This window comes from Vombatus ursinus, unplaced genomic scaffold, assembly GCF_900497805.2.
Source record: "Vombatus ursinus unplaced genomic scaffold, bare-nosed wombat genome assembly UNPS02014768.1, whole genome shotgun sequence".
NCBI lineage: Eukaryota > Metazoa > Chordata > Mammalia > Diprotodontia > Vombatidae > Vombatus > Vombatus ursinus.
Genome location: NW_020954546.1, coordinates 16,732,661 through 16,751,889, shown reverse-complemented (window position 1 = coordinate 16,751,889; position 19,229 = coordinate 16,732,661). Strand labels below are relative to the sequence as shown.

The 19,229-nt window shown below is 39.2% G+C and overlaps 1 protein-coding gene across 1 annotated transcript in view; it reads right to left on the bottom strand.

Annotated features, from left to right (window-relative positions):
- Positions 1–19,229, bottom strand: part of AUTS2 (activator of transcription and developmental regulator AUTS2) — a 1,247,769-nt gene that overhangs the window by 664,077 nt on the left and 564,463 nt on the right. Inside the window, exon 4 of the mRNA XM_027862320.1 lies at positions 16,193–16,228. Coding sequence (XP_027718121.1) covers positions 16,193–16,228 — 36 coding nt within the window. The remainder of the gene's footprint in view (positions 1–16,192; positions 16,229–19,229) is intronic.

Here is a 19,229-nt window from a genome sequence, read left to right as displayed (position 1 = left end):
AGGAAGAAAACAAAGAAGAAAAGACTTACCCAAGGTCACACAGGTATCCAAGTGGTAGAACCACGATTTAAACCTGGGCCCTCCTCACACATCCGATGATGTTCTGTCCACTAGAGGTTCACAAATGAATACCGTATTCAAGAACATAAGCTCTCCAAGCAGCCGGCCTGTTCTTTTTCCCCTTGTTTTGCCCCACCCCGCCCCACCCCCTTCATTCCGTGCCTCCTAATCTTCTAGGGCTATACCTAACTTTTTTTATTTTTTTTAATCTGATCTGTGATCTCACTGCTGGGTAGAGATGGAATCTTTATAGCTGTACCGCCAACAGCTAACATGGTGCCTGGGATACAGAAGAAACTTAAAAAAAAAAAAACGATGCTTGTTGATCAACAGTGAATGACTTAGTTATTCTTAACAATACAATGATTCAAGACAATTGCAAAGGACTTATGATAAAAAATGCTCTCCACCTCCAGAGAAAGAACAGATGGAGTCTGAATACAGACTGAAGCATACTTTTTTTACATTCTTTATTTTTCTTGTTTTTTTTTGCCAATATGGAAATATGTTTTGCATGACTACATATGTATAACCTATATCAAACTGTGGGCCTTCTCAAGGAGGAGGTAGAGGATGGAGGGAAGGATAGAATTTGAACTCAAAATCTTTTTTAAAAGAATGGTAAAAATTCTTTTACATGTAAATGGAAAAAAATACTTTTTTTTTAAATTGAAGGGAAAAAAAAGATGCTTGTTGACTGCTAAGTGAAAAAAGCCACCCTCCACCAATGTAGGACTTGTCCTGCAACTTCATATCTTAGAGAGTTTCCTGAGGACCTGACAGTTTAAGTGACTCACCCCTGAGTCAAGCACAGGCCAGGCAGGACTTGAACACAGCTCTTTTTGACAACGGATGTCAACTCTCCAGTCAGGACCCCATTGTGTCACCTGGCACATAACAGATCTTCAATAAATGTCTGAATGAATGAATGAATTATTGAATAAATAATGATGGCACAGGAGCAGATCTACTTGATTGGGCATTATGGTGAAGTCTTTCTTTTTTAAATTCAAAAAAACCTCTTAGGAGGTTAGTTAGAATGGCTGTGAAGATTCCAATCAGATCTGACCCTGTCCCTTCTCTGGTGCTTGCTCCTACTGACAAGAGGCCCAACTCCTTTTCCAAAAGATTAACAATGTGCTCTGTACACAGAATAGTGTCAAGCATTCAGTCTTCCAGATCTAAAACTGAGTCTCTCCAAGAGGAAGGTTTTACACATGGCAACTTAACTGCTTGCAATCAAACTAATTGGAAACACAATGACCTGAAATGAGTTTAAATGCACTATAATATCTGTTTAGCAATCAGTGAGGCAATCCTCTATTATTCAGACTCATGGTCCCAATTTGTATCACATGATAGAGGATGGGGGAGGGGGGAGGAGAAAAAAAGAAGAGAGATAAAGGAAGAAATGGAAAAATAATTTATGTGCTTCCAAAGATCTGATGAGCCAAGATGAATGTGTTCTAGACTGATGAAAAATAACATTTTTTTAAAATAAGTAGTGCAGTGTAAATCTATTATATGTATTCTGCAATGAAACAGGTTTGATGGGCAGAATTTCTATACCAAGGATAGCACAACATATCTTCTAAGTGGAGAAGTCTTATAATATTTAGAAGAGAACATTAACAAAGAAAATCCACAGTGTTTCATTTTTAACTTTATTTGTTAAAATATATTTTCATTTTAAGGGATTAAACAATGATCAAAAATAATTGCTACAATTCTTGAAAAGTTCAATAAAAAAATCTCAGTGACACTAGAGAGAAACCAGAGACATACTGGTCTTCCAAGGACATATTCAGAGCACAGAGGACAGAAAGGGAGCTTCCAAGTCAATGAACAGTAATGTATATCAAATGAATGTATGAAGTATTTAAGTGCTTACCATGTGCCTGGCACTGTGGTAAGTGCTGGCGATATTAAAAAAAGAAAGAAAGAAAGAAAGAAACAATCCCTACTCTCAAGGTTTCACTCCAATGGGGGAAGAGGGAGAGATGTAAACAAGGAGGATTTAGCTATAGTTGACAGCAAAGATCAGTGGTCTTTATGGTGTAGTAAAAAGGTGGGTGGCATAGTCTGGAATCTAAACTCCAGATCAACAGCAGAATTACAGGGACAAAGACAGTGTTTAAGCTAATGACTAAGAAACAAGTGAGATTCTTATATGTTCAGCAGAAATATAAAGAAAAGGACATAGAAATTTGAGTACCCAGATGTGTAACACAATGGAGACTTTAGAAAATACAGGATGTAAGGCTAGAATTTGAGAGATCATCTAGTTCAACATTCTCATTTTACAAAACGAAAAATCAAACCCCATAGAGGAAGAAATGACTTCTCCAAGGTCACTCTGCCACTGGTGGCCAGTGCTAGAAGACTGAGGCTATTCATAATGGCTGTGCTATCAGTATATTTACAATTACACCATGGGGATATCTATGATTATTATCATGGGTATTTTCATATAAACACCCTAACTTGTTAGATTCTAATAATTTTCCTAAACTTCAATAATTGCGCTGATTTAGATGCATTTGCAAAAGTTACCTTTATGCAGAAGATTTCAAAAGCCAGATTTGGGCCCCCAAACATTTTCTTAAACTTGTAGTTAAGCACTACACATTTCTGAAGACCATCTTAATGTTTTTGTTGTCTCTACTGGACTTTAAGGTCCCCTGCAACCTTAAATCCATGATCCTATTATATTCTCCCATCCCCACTGTATAGTTATTAAAGATATAACCTGCAGTCATAATATATATATATTTCTTTCACTGACAAAGATTCCCAAGCTGTTTTATCCAAGAGGAAAATGAAGAGGGAAACTGGGAGCTTATGAAATGTCATTTTTAGTCCCACTGATCGTCTTGAGGTCTAGAGAAAATAGAAGAAACCTAGGTCACCCCGTGACTAATCCTTTGCTTTTAGGTACAAGGTAGAAACGAGTTTCAGAGAATAATTATAAACATTTTGCCCATGGTGACCACGACCCCAGTGTATTACATAATATACAGAGAAAACCAAAAGTAGACTAGTATCCCACAATACATCTACATCAAAACAAATCTGTTATTCTGGTGTAGTACATTATCCTCAGGAGACTCTAGTACAAATCAATGCCTCTGACAACTTCCTGCCTGTGTGAGCATGGGAAAAACAGCTCTGAGTTTCCTTGCATGTAAAACAGGGACAATAATAGTGCTTTTTCCACAATATAGTTGTGAAGAAAGCATTTGGGTAATACTTAAGGTGTGACAGAAAGAAGAGTTATTCTTCCCTTAGGGACAGTATTGTTATGTTTAACAAATAGTTAATTCACAGTAGGTTTCCTTCTTTTAGAATGATGTAAGGCAAGTTTCTGGGAATGCATTTAGACAGCAAAGGTTTCATTGTCAATTTTTTAAAATTTAAATTAATTTTAATTTTTTCCATTTTAATTTTAAAACAAACAGAAAAAATTTGAGAAACAAAAATCTCACATGACTCTGGACAATGGCATAACATATCTTGGCTTCAGTTATCTCACATGGAAAATGAATGGGCGGATGATTTGTTAGAACCCTTTTAGTTCTGTGTCGTATGCCCAATGATTGGAGAAGAGTATACCAAAGCATATGAAGGTAATGGAATAATTCACACTGTAAGGCAGAATGAATGACGGGAGGTGGGGAAAGATAAGAAATATGAAAAGAATTGTATGAGGTGAGGCAAAGGGAGGAAAGGAGAGTCAAAAGAAGGAGATGTACGATGCCCTTTTTAAAACTCTACCTACTCTTTTCTTGGCACAAGGAATTTCTAGGTGAGGAAACCCTCTCTCAAATATAGAGTGGCACGTTCTCTGCTACTTAGAATCTCAGAGTTACCCTAAGGGGTAAGGGGTTGATCAACTTGCCCAAACAACTATTACATGTCAGGGGAGTGACTCGAACTCAGTGTTTCAAAAGTGATCAAAGTAATATAAATGAAAATATTAAAAAACATCCCGACAGGGAAGCATAATGGTCTATGTTAGTGACATTCTGGCAAAGTAAAGAAGATGGATACTTTCTCTTTGTTAACAGTCAATAAAACATTTTTTATAATGCACTTAACAGTGAGTTTTGATGTTTATTGGAAAGGGTCTGTGATAAGCACACACACACCAATAAACTTTTTTTATGTGTTGAGAACCACTCGAGTAGTAGCAGACAGAAATCTAGTCTTGGGAATAGGAAAATCTGGGTTCAAGGTCCTGACTAGATTACTTCTCGGCTATATGACTCTGGCCAAGTCACTAAAGCATTAAGGGTTCAGCTAAATTCTCTAAGACGAACCAGATGGGGATCAGTGTAGCTTGAATGACTTCATCAAGGGTGAAATTACAGGTATTAAGCAAAAACACGCAACCTCCCTCCACTGGCGTTCACGGACCCAGGGCTAAGCTCTGGGTGGAAAGCCTGAAAGTTCCCATTTGCCACTAGATGGCAGAAACATATGACAATAAGTCATTGGAGGAATGTGTAATGGCTCCAGAATGGCTCTAAATTAGGCAACATCAAATGGGTGGAAGGATGAGATTCTGGGTGGTACAAAAGATTTACACACACACACACACACACACACACACACACACACACTCACAAAACAGAAAACGTATAGAAAAGTATACCTCTTTGTCAAAGGTGGATCTCAAGTTCCTTTACTGATCCCTCAAATGCTAGAACCCTTCCTCCGAACAAGTTTGCACTGAACCACTTTGTATTTATTTGGGTTTATCCACTTTATATTATTCAATATACACTTGTTTCCATCCTTGTTCTCCCACTCACTCGTTTTCCCTCCACCCCCAACTGCCAAATTAGAATGTAGGTTCCCTGACAATAGGTCTTGTTTCATGCTTTGAACATATAGACTCAATGCCTGGCAGCACATAGTAGGTACTTAATAAAAGCTTGTAGACTGATGCAAAGACATTCCAAGAAATCCAACTCGGATACTTTCCAGCTCTGGGAGCCTGTGTGAGCTATTTTACTTTCTAATCCTCATTTTGCTTATCTGCAAAATGGAGAAAATAGCATCAGTTCAATTACAGGGGTGCTGGGGCTCTCAAAGAAGAGAATGTATCCAAAGTGCTCTGAATAGGCAGAAGGGCTCCGAAGTACCTTTCATTCTACACTTACGGCCTATGGTACCAGGATCTCAAGGATTAGGTATATGTTTGCTCTTAGCAGTAGTAATACTGTTATGAACATGGCCCTCTGGACCCTGATGAAAACACTACATGGGATAGACGAGAAAAAAATAAACAAAAAAAACAAAAACAAAAACAAGTAAGTCTTGACAATCTTAGAGGGAAAACCAAAGATACTTTGGACTCCGAATGAGTTCTCAGGGCTATGTGACTTGCTAATTCAAGAGGGTTTCACAGTTATATGCTGGTCAACAAATAGTCTTTGGAATTGGCTTAGTCAAGTCATAATGAAAGCACAAAGTATGAGTCCTGCCTGCATGAGGGCCGTTAGCATTTAGAAGGCTTCCCGTATTTTCAATGGCTCCTGGAAACCAAAGACCCCTACCTCACGCACCCCATTTAGACAGGAAACCCTGCAATTATCTGGCTGCACCACTCCATTCCCAATCTGCTGTTCCATTAAAGTTTATAAGCCCTAATAGACAGTCATCACCCTTGGCAATGCTCCTACTTGAAAACGGCCACCATCTCTGCCTCAGGATTTATGAGCAGCGAGTGTCTCTGTTGGGGGGGAGGGGTTCATTTCTGCAGACTGGACAGGAGGAGGATGGAGAGCAGAGCTGAGGTGGATGGAATGCATCCGTCCCCTCTCACAGGATAGTTAGTGGAGCTAATTACTGAGGGAAAATTGGAGATCATTCATTAAGCTGCTCAGCAAATTACGGTTTGTTAACAATGATTTATAGTGCCAAACGCTGGGTAACTAGGCTAGGCTTTTTCCAGTGCAGGAGAACAGGACATGACAGTTTATTAGCTGTGCCGATCTAAACAACTTGTCACCAGGGTGCTTTTGTTAAAGAGGCATTGTATTTCAAATGAGTAAACATTTTTACATGAAGCAAAAGGTATCTTTACCACGTTTTGGCTTTTGGAGCCAACGACTTGAGATAAGTAAAAGATCTCTCTTCCAGCTGACTCAGGGAGAACATGACATTGTACTTTCCCTCCATAACAAGTCCCATTTGGATCTTCAATGGATTAGGAGGCGTCTCATTTACCATCCAGGCAGAAAATCATAAAATCATTGTGTGGACCTGGCCGGTGCAATCTCATAGGCAGCTGGGTGGGATTCGGCATCAGGAGAACCTAAGTTCAAATGCCGTCTCAAACATTTAGTACTTGTGGAGCTCTAAGTAAATGACCAAACCTTTCTCAGCCTTTATTTCCTCATCTTTAAAATGGCGATAATAGGAGCTAATTCCCAGAATTGTTGAATTTAGAGCTCCTGATTCTGAATTGAGAGTTTTTATTGTATGTTAAGAGTTTTGCAAACCTTAAAGCACTATACAGGTTATCATTATTATTAATTAAAATGTTAATTTCATAAGTTTAGAACTAGAAGGGACCTCAGTGGTCACTGCACTCAACCTCCTCACTTTTAAGAGGAGAAAGCTAAGGCAGTAACTTATGCAAGGTCAGAGAATCCTAACTCTAGACTTCAGAGGCCATCAATTTCACCTTCTGAAATTATAGGTTAAGAAACCAAGGCCTGGGAAGGAGAAGTACCTAGTCAAAGGTAACACAGACGCAGGAAGAATCAGAGGTGGGGTCTAAAATCAGGTTGTCTGACAGCAGAGCCATTGTATGGGGCGAGAGTCATCAGAGTGACCAAAGGCAAGCGCTTCCTAGTCAAGTATCAGCATTTCCAATCTTCAACTGTTCTGGAATAAAGTGTTTCAGACCTGGGGTTTATAGTCCCAGCCCTCACACTGGCTCACTGATGTCAATGAATTGATTAATCATCTATAAAATATGGACCTTCCTTATCAGGTCAATAAGAACACAGGACCTAGACTCCTAAGACAGCTCAATGATCCGTGAGTGCAACCCCTTCACTTTTCTGAAGGGAAAACTGAGGCCCATTGAGGGTAACAGATTTGTCCAAACTCAAACAGATAGAAAGCTGTGGACATGGGTTCTGGATTCAGAACTTCTGATTCTGAACTTGATGTTCTACCATTGTCATTTCAAACTGTTCAAATGATGCTCACAAAAGAAGATAATGCTCATTGAAACAGGGTGGGCTACAATATTCTATCCGTATCCTTCCTTTACACAGTCTTCCTTATTACCAATGGCAGGCGTCTAGTAGAGGCATACAGCCGGGACCCAAGGAATAGAAGAGATTGTAGCTATTCACATCAGCCAAGGATATTCACCTCTATAGTGGCTGGCTTTAACTATGTTTAAACATGCGTACACACACACACACACACACACACACACACACACACAAGAACACTCATAATTTTAATTAGCTTTAAAGAACAAGCCAAAATTAGGGTCAACAAGACCTAGCCCCTATGTCTGGCTTGTTCTTATTCTTGATGATGGCCCTAAGTCTGGTCTGCTCTTCGTGATGAAGACTGACTTTGCTATCCTAGCCAAGTCACTTTAGCACTGAGAAACATAAGTCTAGGATAGTAAGTTGCAGAGAAAGTGCTGATGTGCACTGATAGACAGAATGTCCTCACACAGGAATTCACCATACTAGCGAAAACAAAGATGCAGCTGCTACACTTAGCCTCTTTGAATAGGTAACCATCTAAATATAAAAACCAGATTTGCCTTACTAGTCTTCTCTACTTACTCTTTTGATTTCTATTTGTGTGTGTGTGTGTGTGTGTGTGTGCTTGTGCACATGCGTGAATGTCCAATTCCCATTTGCCTTACTTCTTTCTTATTGCACGGTAACATAAAGATACTATACCAAGGCACTGCTTCCTCCCTTGTGACTAACATTCTCTCGTTTAAACCAACATGGGACTTAGTTCCCCCATAAAGCAAACTAAAGGGCAAAAAGAGAGATCCTGTTAGAATCACAAAATGTTCAAAGATAAAAGGGAGCTTGGAGATCCTGTAGGCCAACGCTGTCATTTTCATGGAGGAAAAAAAAAAAAAGACAAGACTCAGAGAAAGAAGCTGACTTGCCCATGGTCCCCAAGCCAAATCGCGGGTGGTCCTGAGCACACGCAAAGGGAACCAATTTATTTCTTCTATCAAATTCATCCCTAACTTAATCCAATTAGTTCCTCCTTTTCTAACAAGTTTTAAGATTTCCCTCTTTCTCCAAGTAATGAGTCTAAAAGGCGGAGGAGAAAAGAGAGTAAATTCCAGGCTCAGGGAAAGGAAAAGAAAAGGCCCAGAGACAAGAGATGGATGAGTATACCTAGGGATCAACAGCTAGGCTGGGAGAGTTGGTCTGAAGAGCTCAGAGGAGGGGAGAGAGATTAATAAGGCTAGAAAGGCAGCTGGACCAGGCTGGTAAAAAGTTTTCAATGCCAAGAAGAAGAGTTTATATTTCATCCCAGAGGTAACAGGGTGCCACTGGAATTTACTGAGTAGCAGGGGTGACATGGTCAGATCTATGTTTTGGGAAAATCACTTAGGCAGCTGTGTAGAAGACAGATCGGCATAATGAAAGTCTTATGTACAAGATGCCGTAGACACCATTGTACTTATCCAGAACCACTACAGAAACTAGACATAGTTTTTTTCAATTAAATTAAATTTACCATTTGTGTGGCAGCATTTATTTGTTTTATTGTTTTCCTCTTAATGCTTTTGAGAATGGCGGTTAAAGAACAGTCTTTTAACTTCTGAGTTATTGCTCTACTCAATTCAGTCTTCATGAAGGGGTCCAGATTCCTTACCAGTAATTGGTGAAAACTGAGGGTCCCTCTGATGGGAACTGTGACATTTGACTGTTGGTGTCCTGACACAGGCTGAACTCTGGAGATTGGCTTTAAAAAGCACACGCACAAGCTAAAGCTAAAAGGGAACTCAGGGGCCGTTAAATCCAACATGCTCATTTTACAGAGAAGGAAATTGAGAACCTTGGAGAGTAAGCGTCTTGCCCAACGTCACAGAGATAGATAGTAAATCAATAGGATTCAAACCCATGTCCAGTGATTCCAGACTGGTACATTATCCATTGGACTATACTGCCCACACCATGGATAGGAGCACAATGGTTCTTAAAGCAAAGCAAGGACACACACACATTCATGTATACGGTATTGCTGTTCACTCACTTCAACTGTGTCCGACTCTTTGTGACCCCATTTGGGGTTTTCTTGGCAAAGATACCAGAGCAGTTTGCCATTTCCTTCTCCAGCTCATTTTACAGATCAGGAAACTGAGGTAAACAGGGTTAGGTGATTAATCCAGGGTCACACAGCAAGTGAGTGTCTGAAGCCAGATTTGAACTTGGGTCGCCCTAACTCTAGACCTACCACTTTATCTACTGCCCCACCTAGCTGCTCTATACATACATACATACATACATACATACATACATACACAACACACACACATAGAGAGAGAGATTTCTATCTATATAGATACAGATAAAGATAGAGGAAGAGAGATATAGAGAGAGAATAATGTAAGCAAAAGGGTCCTGGATTTAGATTCAACAGACATGGGTCCTAATTAGGAGAGCAGAAATTTGAAAATTTGGTCCAAATTTGGTCCAAATTTCTTCTCTCCTAATTAAGACCTCTCCCTCCTCATTTATACAAATGGGACAATGAATCAAAGGCTATATAGTAACTGCTTAAGGTCAAACAGGACCTAAGCAGCAGATGGTAGATGTGAACCCACTTCTTCTAAATCTAAAACCAGCAACTCTTTGACTCACATCACTCTATCTAGATGCCTACCCTGATTTCAAAACCACTGTGCTTCCTCCCTTTGCCATGAATCTTGAGTGTATATGCTGAATGATCATGAACAATAATAATATTAATAGTTTATTTCTAACAATCAACAATTTTTAGAGCAAATTATTGAAACACATAGTTATTGGGTCTCTTAATGTTCACTCAGGTGTGAATATGTGACTCTCCATATAAATGACTAGCTGATACTAGAGGAGGGGTCCAGAAATCTCCTTGTCAGGTAGTCAGTAGCTTTAACTGGTGTCTTAGAAAGGGTTAGAGCACCCCAGGCATCCCAAAAGTCTTAGAGCAGTTTTAACTTTAAACATCTTAGCACTAAGAGTATGAGGACACCCTGAACTTTCCCATCAAAGTAATGTCAGAAAGGGTAGTTAGGTTCCCAGTCTAGCCAAAAAAAGGTAGTTTAACCATAATACAGCTGAACATTTAGAGTAAAATTCATTTTCTTGCTGGGTTTCTCAATGCAAATGCAGGCTTGTGAGCAAAAAACTTTTTTGGCAACCTAGGCTGAGAAGTCAACAACAATTTATGACGCTGATGTCACATCTAGAGGGATATGCATTCTGACAAGGTACTCTGAACATTTTTAGCATACAACTGGGGGTAATGTGAGGACCAGAAGGAAGGAAGGGAAGAAGGAAGGAAGGACTCCTGGAAGAACTCAAAAAGAATTTTAAAAATTAAATAAGACAGGTAAAAGAAAAATTGGGAAAAGAAACGAGAGTGATGCAAAAGAATCTTGAAAAAAAGAGTAAACAGCTTGGTAAAGGAAGCAGAAAGAACAGAAAAATATTTACAGACATTCATGATGAAAACAACTCTCAAAAAGTTGAAATGGCCAAATGGAAAAGGAGGTACAAAAGTTCAATGAAGAGAATAATTAAGAATCAGAATTGAGCAAGCAGAAGCTAATGACTCCACAAGACAGCAAGATCCAATAAAACAATTGGAAAAACAACTGACCTGGAAAACAGAACCGGGAGAGATAATTTAAAAATTACCGGACTACCTAAAAGCCATAAGCAAAAAAAGAGTCTGGACATCATAGTTCAAGAACTTATCAAGGAAAACTACTCTGATATTCTAGAACCAAAGGGTAGAATAGAAACTGAAAGAATTCACCAGTCACTACCTGAAAGAGATCCCAAAATGAAAACTCCCAGGAATATTAGAGCCAAATTCCAGAGGTCCCAAAGAAAGGAGAAAACATTGTAAGCAGTCAAAAAGCAACAATTCAAACATCATGGAGCCATTCAGGATTACACAAAATTCAGCAGCTTGTAAATTAAAGGACTGAAGAGCTTGATATATGATTACGCAAAAGGTAAAAGAACTAGGATTACGACCAAGAACAACCCACCCCATAAAACTGAAATTAATTCTTCAGTGTAAAAAAATGGACATTCAATGAAATAGAGCAATTCAAGCATTTTTTTTATGAAACGACCAGAGTTGAACAGATAATTTGATTTTCAAATATAAAACTCAAGAGAAGCATAAAAAAGTAAAGAGGAAAGAAAATATAAGGAATTTGATGAGGTTAAAATTATCTTCCTACATGGGAAGATAATATTTGTAACTCTTATGAACTTTATCATGATTAGGGCAATTAGAGAGAGCATACATAGACAGAGGGCATGGGTGTGAGCTGACTTTGATGAGATGATGCAACAAAAACAAAATTAAAGGGTGAGAAAGAAGACTGCACTGGGAGAAGTGGGAAGGGAGAGGTAGAATGTGATAAATTATATCACATGAAGAAGCACAAAAAACCTATTACAGTGGAGGGAAAGATGGAAGGGGGCAATCACTTGAACCTTACTCTCACTAGAATTGGCTCAAAGATGGAATAACATACATACTCAGTTGGGTATGGAAATCTATCTTACCTTTAGGGAATAGGGGGGAGATAGAATTTGAGACCTTAGAGGTCACCTAGTTAACTCCCTAATTTTACAGATAAGAAAACTGAGGACCAGGAAGTCAGAAGATCATACATATAAGCCAAGAAGGCATCTTAAAGTTCTTCAAATCCAACACATCAATTTTATCTCCAGAAAGCTCTTAAAGGTCAAGTCCAACACAGTAATTTTACACATAAGGAAACTGGTCTAGAGAGGTAAGAAAATCACAGATTTAGAGGCTGAAGAGCCCTCTGAAGGCATCTAGTCCAATCTACTGGTAAAGAATCTGAGGCCTGGAGCTCAGAAGTGACCTAAAGTAAAAAAAAAAAAAAAAAAAAAAAAAAAAAAAAAAAGGTGGTAAGGGGGTAGAAGGGTAAGATCTGAACTCACATTTTATGACTTAAAATTCAGCCTTCTTTCTAAAAGACAGAGAGTCCTACAGAATCAAAAACCATATAGTAGGGCTGAATCACTCCATTGTTTAGGCAGGATTCAGTCAATATTGTTTCTTCATCAATTTCCAGTAGAATTTCACTCACAAGGTAACTATAACCAAAGAAACAAAAGTCTCTATTTTTCTATACAATCAGAAATCTTACTGACTACCTCCACGCTCTAAAACCAGGAGAGTAGTGTGAACATCACTTTGAATGTTCAAAACAAAAAGATACAGTTTAAATACATTTAACATAGTGAAGAAAATGTCCTCACTGCTTCTAACAGGAAAAAAGGGAAAATCCTGGTACATGTTCCAAATACTGAGTATACATGCCAACAAAATTAGGATATAGATCCTAACAAGCCTATAATTCCATTTATATTTAGAATATTGGCCTGGGTATGAACATAAGATGAATAAGGATATACCACATGTACATATTATCCCAACGCTTCTCAGACATGAGAAGTACTCTAAGTAATTTTCCCCCAATCCCTTCTTTATTTTGTCTAGTTTAAGAATTCATTCCAATATGCTTATGTAAACAGTGTTTTTAGCTGCTATTCTCATATCTTAATTTCAGTGCCAACCTGGTGCTTTTTCAATAATGGAAAAGTGACGGGCCAAAGCAGAGACCTTAGTGACTCAAAACTAAAGAGAACTATGACCATAATAATGAAAGGACATATCTACTCCAAACTCCCAATTCATCTCTAATATGAAATTTTAGAGAAAACAAGGTGAGGAAAGAAAAAGAATTTGTGGTATTCCTGATTTTTAGTGCCATTGGGTAGGCGGGTAGGTAGGCAGACAGACACATTTCTTATAAATTGGATACTATAGTCAACACCTACTCTGGTTTTTCTAAATAACTATGCAAAAAAGGGTCTGGCACAGCTAGAAGTGTGATATTCATCTGAACAAAATAACTTTCAGTCTCCCTACCTGTCAATACTTGGTAGAAAAAGCCCAGGGAATGAGAAAGTCAAATAACGACTCAAGTGAAAAAAATGGTTTGGAATCGTTAACATAGTGAAGAATCAAATACAGAAAAAAGATGGCACCACCAACTCTCCAATTAGCAATATACACTTTAAGGCTGACTCGCTGGATAAAGAAAGATTTGTCTCTACCTAACATTCCCAAAACAGTTTAGCATCATATTGAGGACTGGGTTCAAACCTCATCAGTGTTCTTGGACTTACCTGATCTTGAGTCTTCTTAGTGGAAAGAAGCAAGGCTGAGAACAGAGTTACTAAAAAACAGGGCAAGAAGAACCTGAGAGCATCACACCATTTTGGAACACAAAGCCATTGTCATCATCTCATCTGAATTTCCAAATTGGAAGACATTTGGGATAGGTGTGTGGAGATGACCTCATGTACCATTTTCCGACCCAAGGTGAGCCTGAATGAAAACTCTTTGGGGAAACAAGACTTTGCAACAATGTCAATGGAAGGACATTGGTTCTTATGCTTTGATAATGCAATAATTATACCAATTGGAAACACATGCTACTTGGATCTTGTGGGGCATTCTTCTCATCGTCTCAGACTACATGATACATCTGGTGTGTGTTTGCTCCATGTAAGTTAATAAAACTACAGGTTTTTTAAATAAGCAGGGTAATTCTAAAAACAACTTTTCCAACATATGAAAGGGGGAAAGTCTTCGATATTCATCCAGCGTCATGTAAGTGTAAAAAATGATTTTAGAAGCATAATCATAACAGTACTTTCCAAGTACTAATATATTATGAGAAAGCAGAGGAGAGGGAGAGGGAGAGGGATAGAGAGAGAATGGGGATAGAGAGAGAATGAGGAAAGGAGGGAGGGGGAAAGGAGAGACAGAGTGGAGGAGAGGCACAAGAAGGGAAGAAAGGAAGAAAGGAAGAAGGGAAGAAAGGAAGAAGGGAAGGAAGGAAGAAGGAAGGAAGGAAGGAAGGAAGGAAGGAAGGAAGGAAGGAAGGAAGAAAGAAAGAAAGAAAGAAAGAAAGAAAGAAAGAAAGAAAGAAAGAAAGAAAGAAAGAAAGAAAGAAAGAAAGAAAGAAAGAAAAAGAAAGAAAAAGAAAGAAAGAAAAAGAAAGAAAGAAAGAAAGAAAGAAAGAAAGAAAGAAAGAAAGAAAGAAAGAAAGAAAGAAAGAAAGAAAGAAAGAAAGAAAGAAAGAAAGAAAGAAAGAAAGAAAGAAAGACAGGGAGGGGGAGAGAGAGAGAGATGCACCCTTGGAAGTAAGCAAAGAAAAAAATTAGAGAAAAACATGCTCTGTAAACAGTAATAGTATCCAGAGATGATTCAGTTCTCTTAGATTAATCATACTGACATTAAAAACACCAGTACATCAGAAGTAATCAAAGACTCACATAGATGCCTAAGTATCACACACACACACCCCATGTGCTTACGCGAGCGCACACACACACACACATACACACACTGATGTTTTAAATGCTGGATCAGGTTTTATAATCTTTTGGATGGAGAAGGGACTATTGACACTCTCCAGATTTTTGTTCCAGTGGGCCAACCCACATCCAGCATGCTGTTAAAGGGTGGCAGATGGAACGTCTTCTGTTAGCTCTGCTACTGAATCAGGAAACCCAAGGGATGCTTGATGAGTCCTCTTGTAGGCATGAATATTCAGCTCCCACCGTGAGGAAGAGAGCTAAAGAAACACAGGAGCTGACTGCATCTAACAGGTGCCCAAACAGCTTTCGCCTTCCCCTCCTTGTTGGATTGGTTTTGAGGTTGGAGGGGAAAAAAGGCAAAGAAACAAAACTGAATCCTGATTTGTTTTTATGTCTCTTTTCTTATTAATAGGTTTAGCAGGCCTCAGCAGGAAGAATGATCATTTTCAAGCCTGAGAAAGCTCTCAGCAGACAGACCGAGAGTCACGATGAGCCAAGCTCACTCTCCCGAAGAATGATCCTACTCCATCAGAGGGTTGCCAGGACGTTCCCAACAATGGCTCACTGGCCCCATATCAACAGCTTCCCTGTCTTATTTTGTGCTTCTTAAAGAATGGTTTCACCAAATCCCAGAGGAAGACTAATTTTTGCTGTGTAAAATACATGGCTGGACATTCTGGTACCTTCAGCATTATTTTAGCCCCCAGTCTTTTAAGCACACATTTCCTCACTTCCCCATTTCCCACTATCCTTTGCAGTGTTCATTAGGAAACAGTACTAACTCTGAATTAAAATAGCTTGTCCTGACTGGCTGAGGGGAGAAGAGGCCTGAAGACCACCTTTCTCCAGCTGTGATCATTAAAGGCACCAAAGGAGGAGGGGAACCCATATAATCAAAAAATATGCATACACAGACTTCTCCCCTCATAACAATTACAGCAGTTTTCTGTGTCTAGGGATGTCAGACTAAGGGTATATTAAAATGAGAAGGCTCACCTCCATGGGAAATGAAATCCAATAGCACACAAAATGTGGACAACTCAACAAAACAGATTAATTAGTCTTCCAAAGAAAATTGACAAAGGATGAATTTTGTTTTTCTGAGGGGGTTGTCCGTCTACAGTGAGCAACACTGGAGAGACTCATGGGTCCCCATGCACCCATACTCTAAATCAGGCTCTTGCCTTCATGGCTCCAAACCATGGGATATAGAATATCAGTTACTGGGGAATTCCACGCCTGAAAATTTGACCTGAGATTAGAACAAGAATCAGCTTTCACTGGGGTTCACAATAACATGTCCATTTTTTAAAATATTTTTAAAAAGGGATGAAAAATAGCAGACCACATGCAGAGGAGTAAGGTGAGGGCTTTCTTCCACTGTCCCCTCATCCAAATAAGTGGGAGTTGGAGAAGTAAAGAAACACCAGTGAAAGTCACATTCGTGAAAGATAAGAAACACTTACAAAGTAGCCGGTCCCCAGGCTGGAAGGAGCTGAACTCTGCAAGAGAGTAAAAGACAGAGTGAAAGTCAGCAATTATCATCATCATCATCATCATCATTAGTAGTACTATCATTATTATCATTAATAGCCTAATCCACATAGTTTATTACTATCATTAATAAAGCACAATTTGCATAGTTCATCATTATTATTATTACTATTATTAAATCCAACCCACACAGCTTATTATTGTTACTGCTACTAATACAATCCAACACACACACACAGCTTACTACTACTACCACTACTATACTACTACTACAACTACTACTACTATTACTACCATGTTCCAATGGATATAGCTTACTACTACTACCATTATTATTGCTACTACTGTTAACATATTCCAATCCACAGTTTATTATTATTATTATTAATATTACTATTATTATTACTGCCCATACTATTATTATTGTTGCTAATACATTCCTATCCACACAGCTTATTATTATTACTATTACTACCCATACCACCACCACCACCACTACTACTACTACTACCACTACCACTACTACCACGACTACTGTTAAAACGTTCCAATCCACACAGCTTACTATTATTATTACTGTTATGATTGCCCATAATACTATTATCGTTAATAACACATAACACATTCCTATCCACACAGCTTATTATTACTATTACTACCCATACTATCACCACCACCACTACCACTATTACTACTACAATATTATTGTTAACATGGTCTAATCCACACACCTTATTATTATTACTACTGCTACTATATTACTATCCATACTACTATTATTATTAACACAATTCAATCTACACAGCTTCTTCTTCTTATTATTATTATTACCTATGCCATTATTATTACTAATACATTCTAATCCACACAGCTCATTATTATTATTACTATTACTACTACCACTATTACTGGTAACATGCTCTGACACAGCTCATTATTATTATTACTACTCATACTGTTATTATTATTAATACATTTCAATCCACATAGCTCATTACTATTATTACTAATACTACTACCATGGTTATTATTATTGTGAATACATCCCAACTGACACAGCTCATTATTATTATTATTATTATCATTATCATGATTACTACTACCCATACTATTATTATTAATGCATTTCAATCTACCCAGCTCATTATCATTAATTTTTTTTTTACTTCTGCTACCATATGATTATTATTATTAATACATTCCAATTCACACAGATCATTACTATTATTACTAGTCCTAGTACCATTACTACTAGCACGGTTATTATTATTATTAACACGCTCGAGTCGACACAGCTCATTACTGGCCCTTCTCCACCTGCCCTTTCATCACGGCATCACAGAGCTTTCACAAGCCTCTTGTCATCTGCTACTGATACAAACACCGTGTTCCCTAATTTTTCCCCCTTTACATCTCTCAACAACTTTGAGATGCTAACGTGCTATTTGCTGAATTCCAAGCTTCTGCAGTGGACGTAATTGCCAATTTATTTGACAGGCAGCTGGGTAATGAATTAATGATGGCATTTCGTCCCGTGTGGAGACTAAACAGGCACGCATCAACCTGCCTCCCGGACTCGCTGACATTCAATGCCCTGGTCTCGAATGCTTGGTGTGGTGGCCACAAAGGGGCAGATGGGAGGAAAAAGCCAAGACCGAATTCAAAATAAAAAGCCCAGTGGGCCTGGATGACTTTTTCAGCATCTGACCCGTGTGCCGGGCGATACCCTCAGAGACTCCAGTCAGTGCACACATAATGCTTTTCGAAAATGAGACATTTTGTAAACATAATTAGTAGTCAAAATGTAAAGAACGGGGGGGCCTGGGGGAAGCTGTTCAAGGCCCCCGCTTCTAGGGGCTCTCGGCAGGAGAACTGCCCATTGACATCTTTCTGCTCCCGATGGGACGAGGTACTAAGAGGAGGACGACAGCCCAGCAACAAAGGAGGGGGCTCACCTTTGGCCCCACCCTGCCGAAAGGGGCGGGGAGGGCAGGAGGATGTGCGAACCGGCCCGTACACAGCCTAACTTACTGATTCCTTTCAATTGTATCTTTGCTTCTAGGAACTGGACAGTGCTTGAATGTGAATGCTGAGGTGGGAGCAAAAGGGGAAAATGAGGCTGGCTTGCCATCTTGAATGCCCAAAGAATACAGAAGGCCCCAGGATCACAGAAGCAGACATTCAAAGCTCCCAGGGACTGACCTGAGAGACCCTCCGGTCAAACCCCCTCACTACGCAGATGAGGAAACTGAGGCCCTCAAGAAACTCAAAAGCAGGCATGCTCCCTGTATGACCTTCTTACCAATAACATCGGGGGACTGGATTATATGACCTTAACTGTCTCTTCTAACTTAACATTCATGTGCCTATAATCTTCAAAGCAGCCCAGTAAGGAAGGTACTGTTATTAACTCATTTTACATATGAGGAAACTGAGGCTCTTAAGCAAGGCAAGCCAAGTGACCAGAGAAGCACTACGGGAAAATGGGCTAGATGTGAATGGAGAGGATGTGGATTCACTGACCATGCCACCTTAGTCAAGGGAAGTCATTTAAACCTTTCCAGGGCTCAGTTGCATCCCCTCTAAAATAATGGGATTGAACAAAATGGCGTGCTACAGCTTCAGGAACATTGGCTTCACAGGGAGAGGTCCTGTGTTCAGATTCTCTTCTATCACATACTGGGTTACTCTGGGTAATCCATTTAACATCTCCAAGACAGCTTCCTCATCTGGAAAATAAGAGGGATGACAGCTAAATTTCCTTCCAGCTCTTGATCCCTGATTCTATGGTTTTAAAGAATGTAGGTGACATAAGAATTCCCTTGGAAGTTCCAGGGCATCCAGAGTTTAACCCAGAGATGGAAAATCCTTCCAGCCCCTGGGTCTGATCTCAATTATTGCAAGGAGATAACACAAGTAAAAAGTGGCCCTTGGGAGGGATGGCTGGGGGGCAGGGGGCCAGGCAGCTTCCTTAGTGGCATAAAATGGTTTTGGGGGGACAGCAGCAGG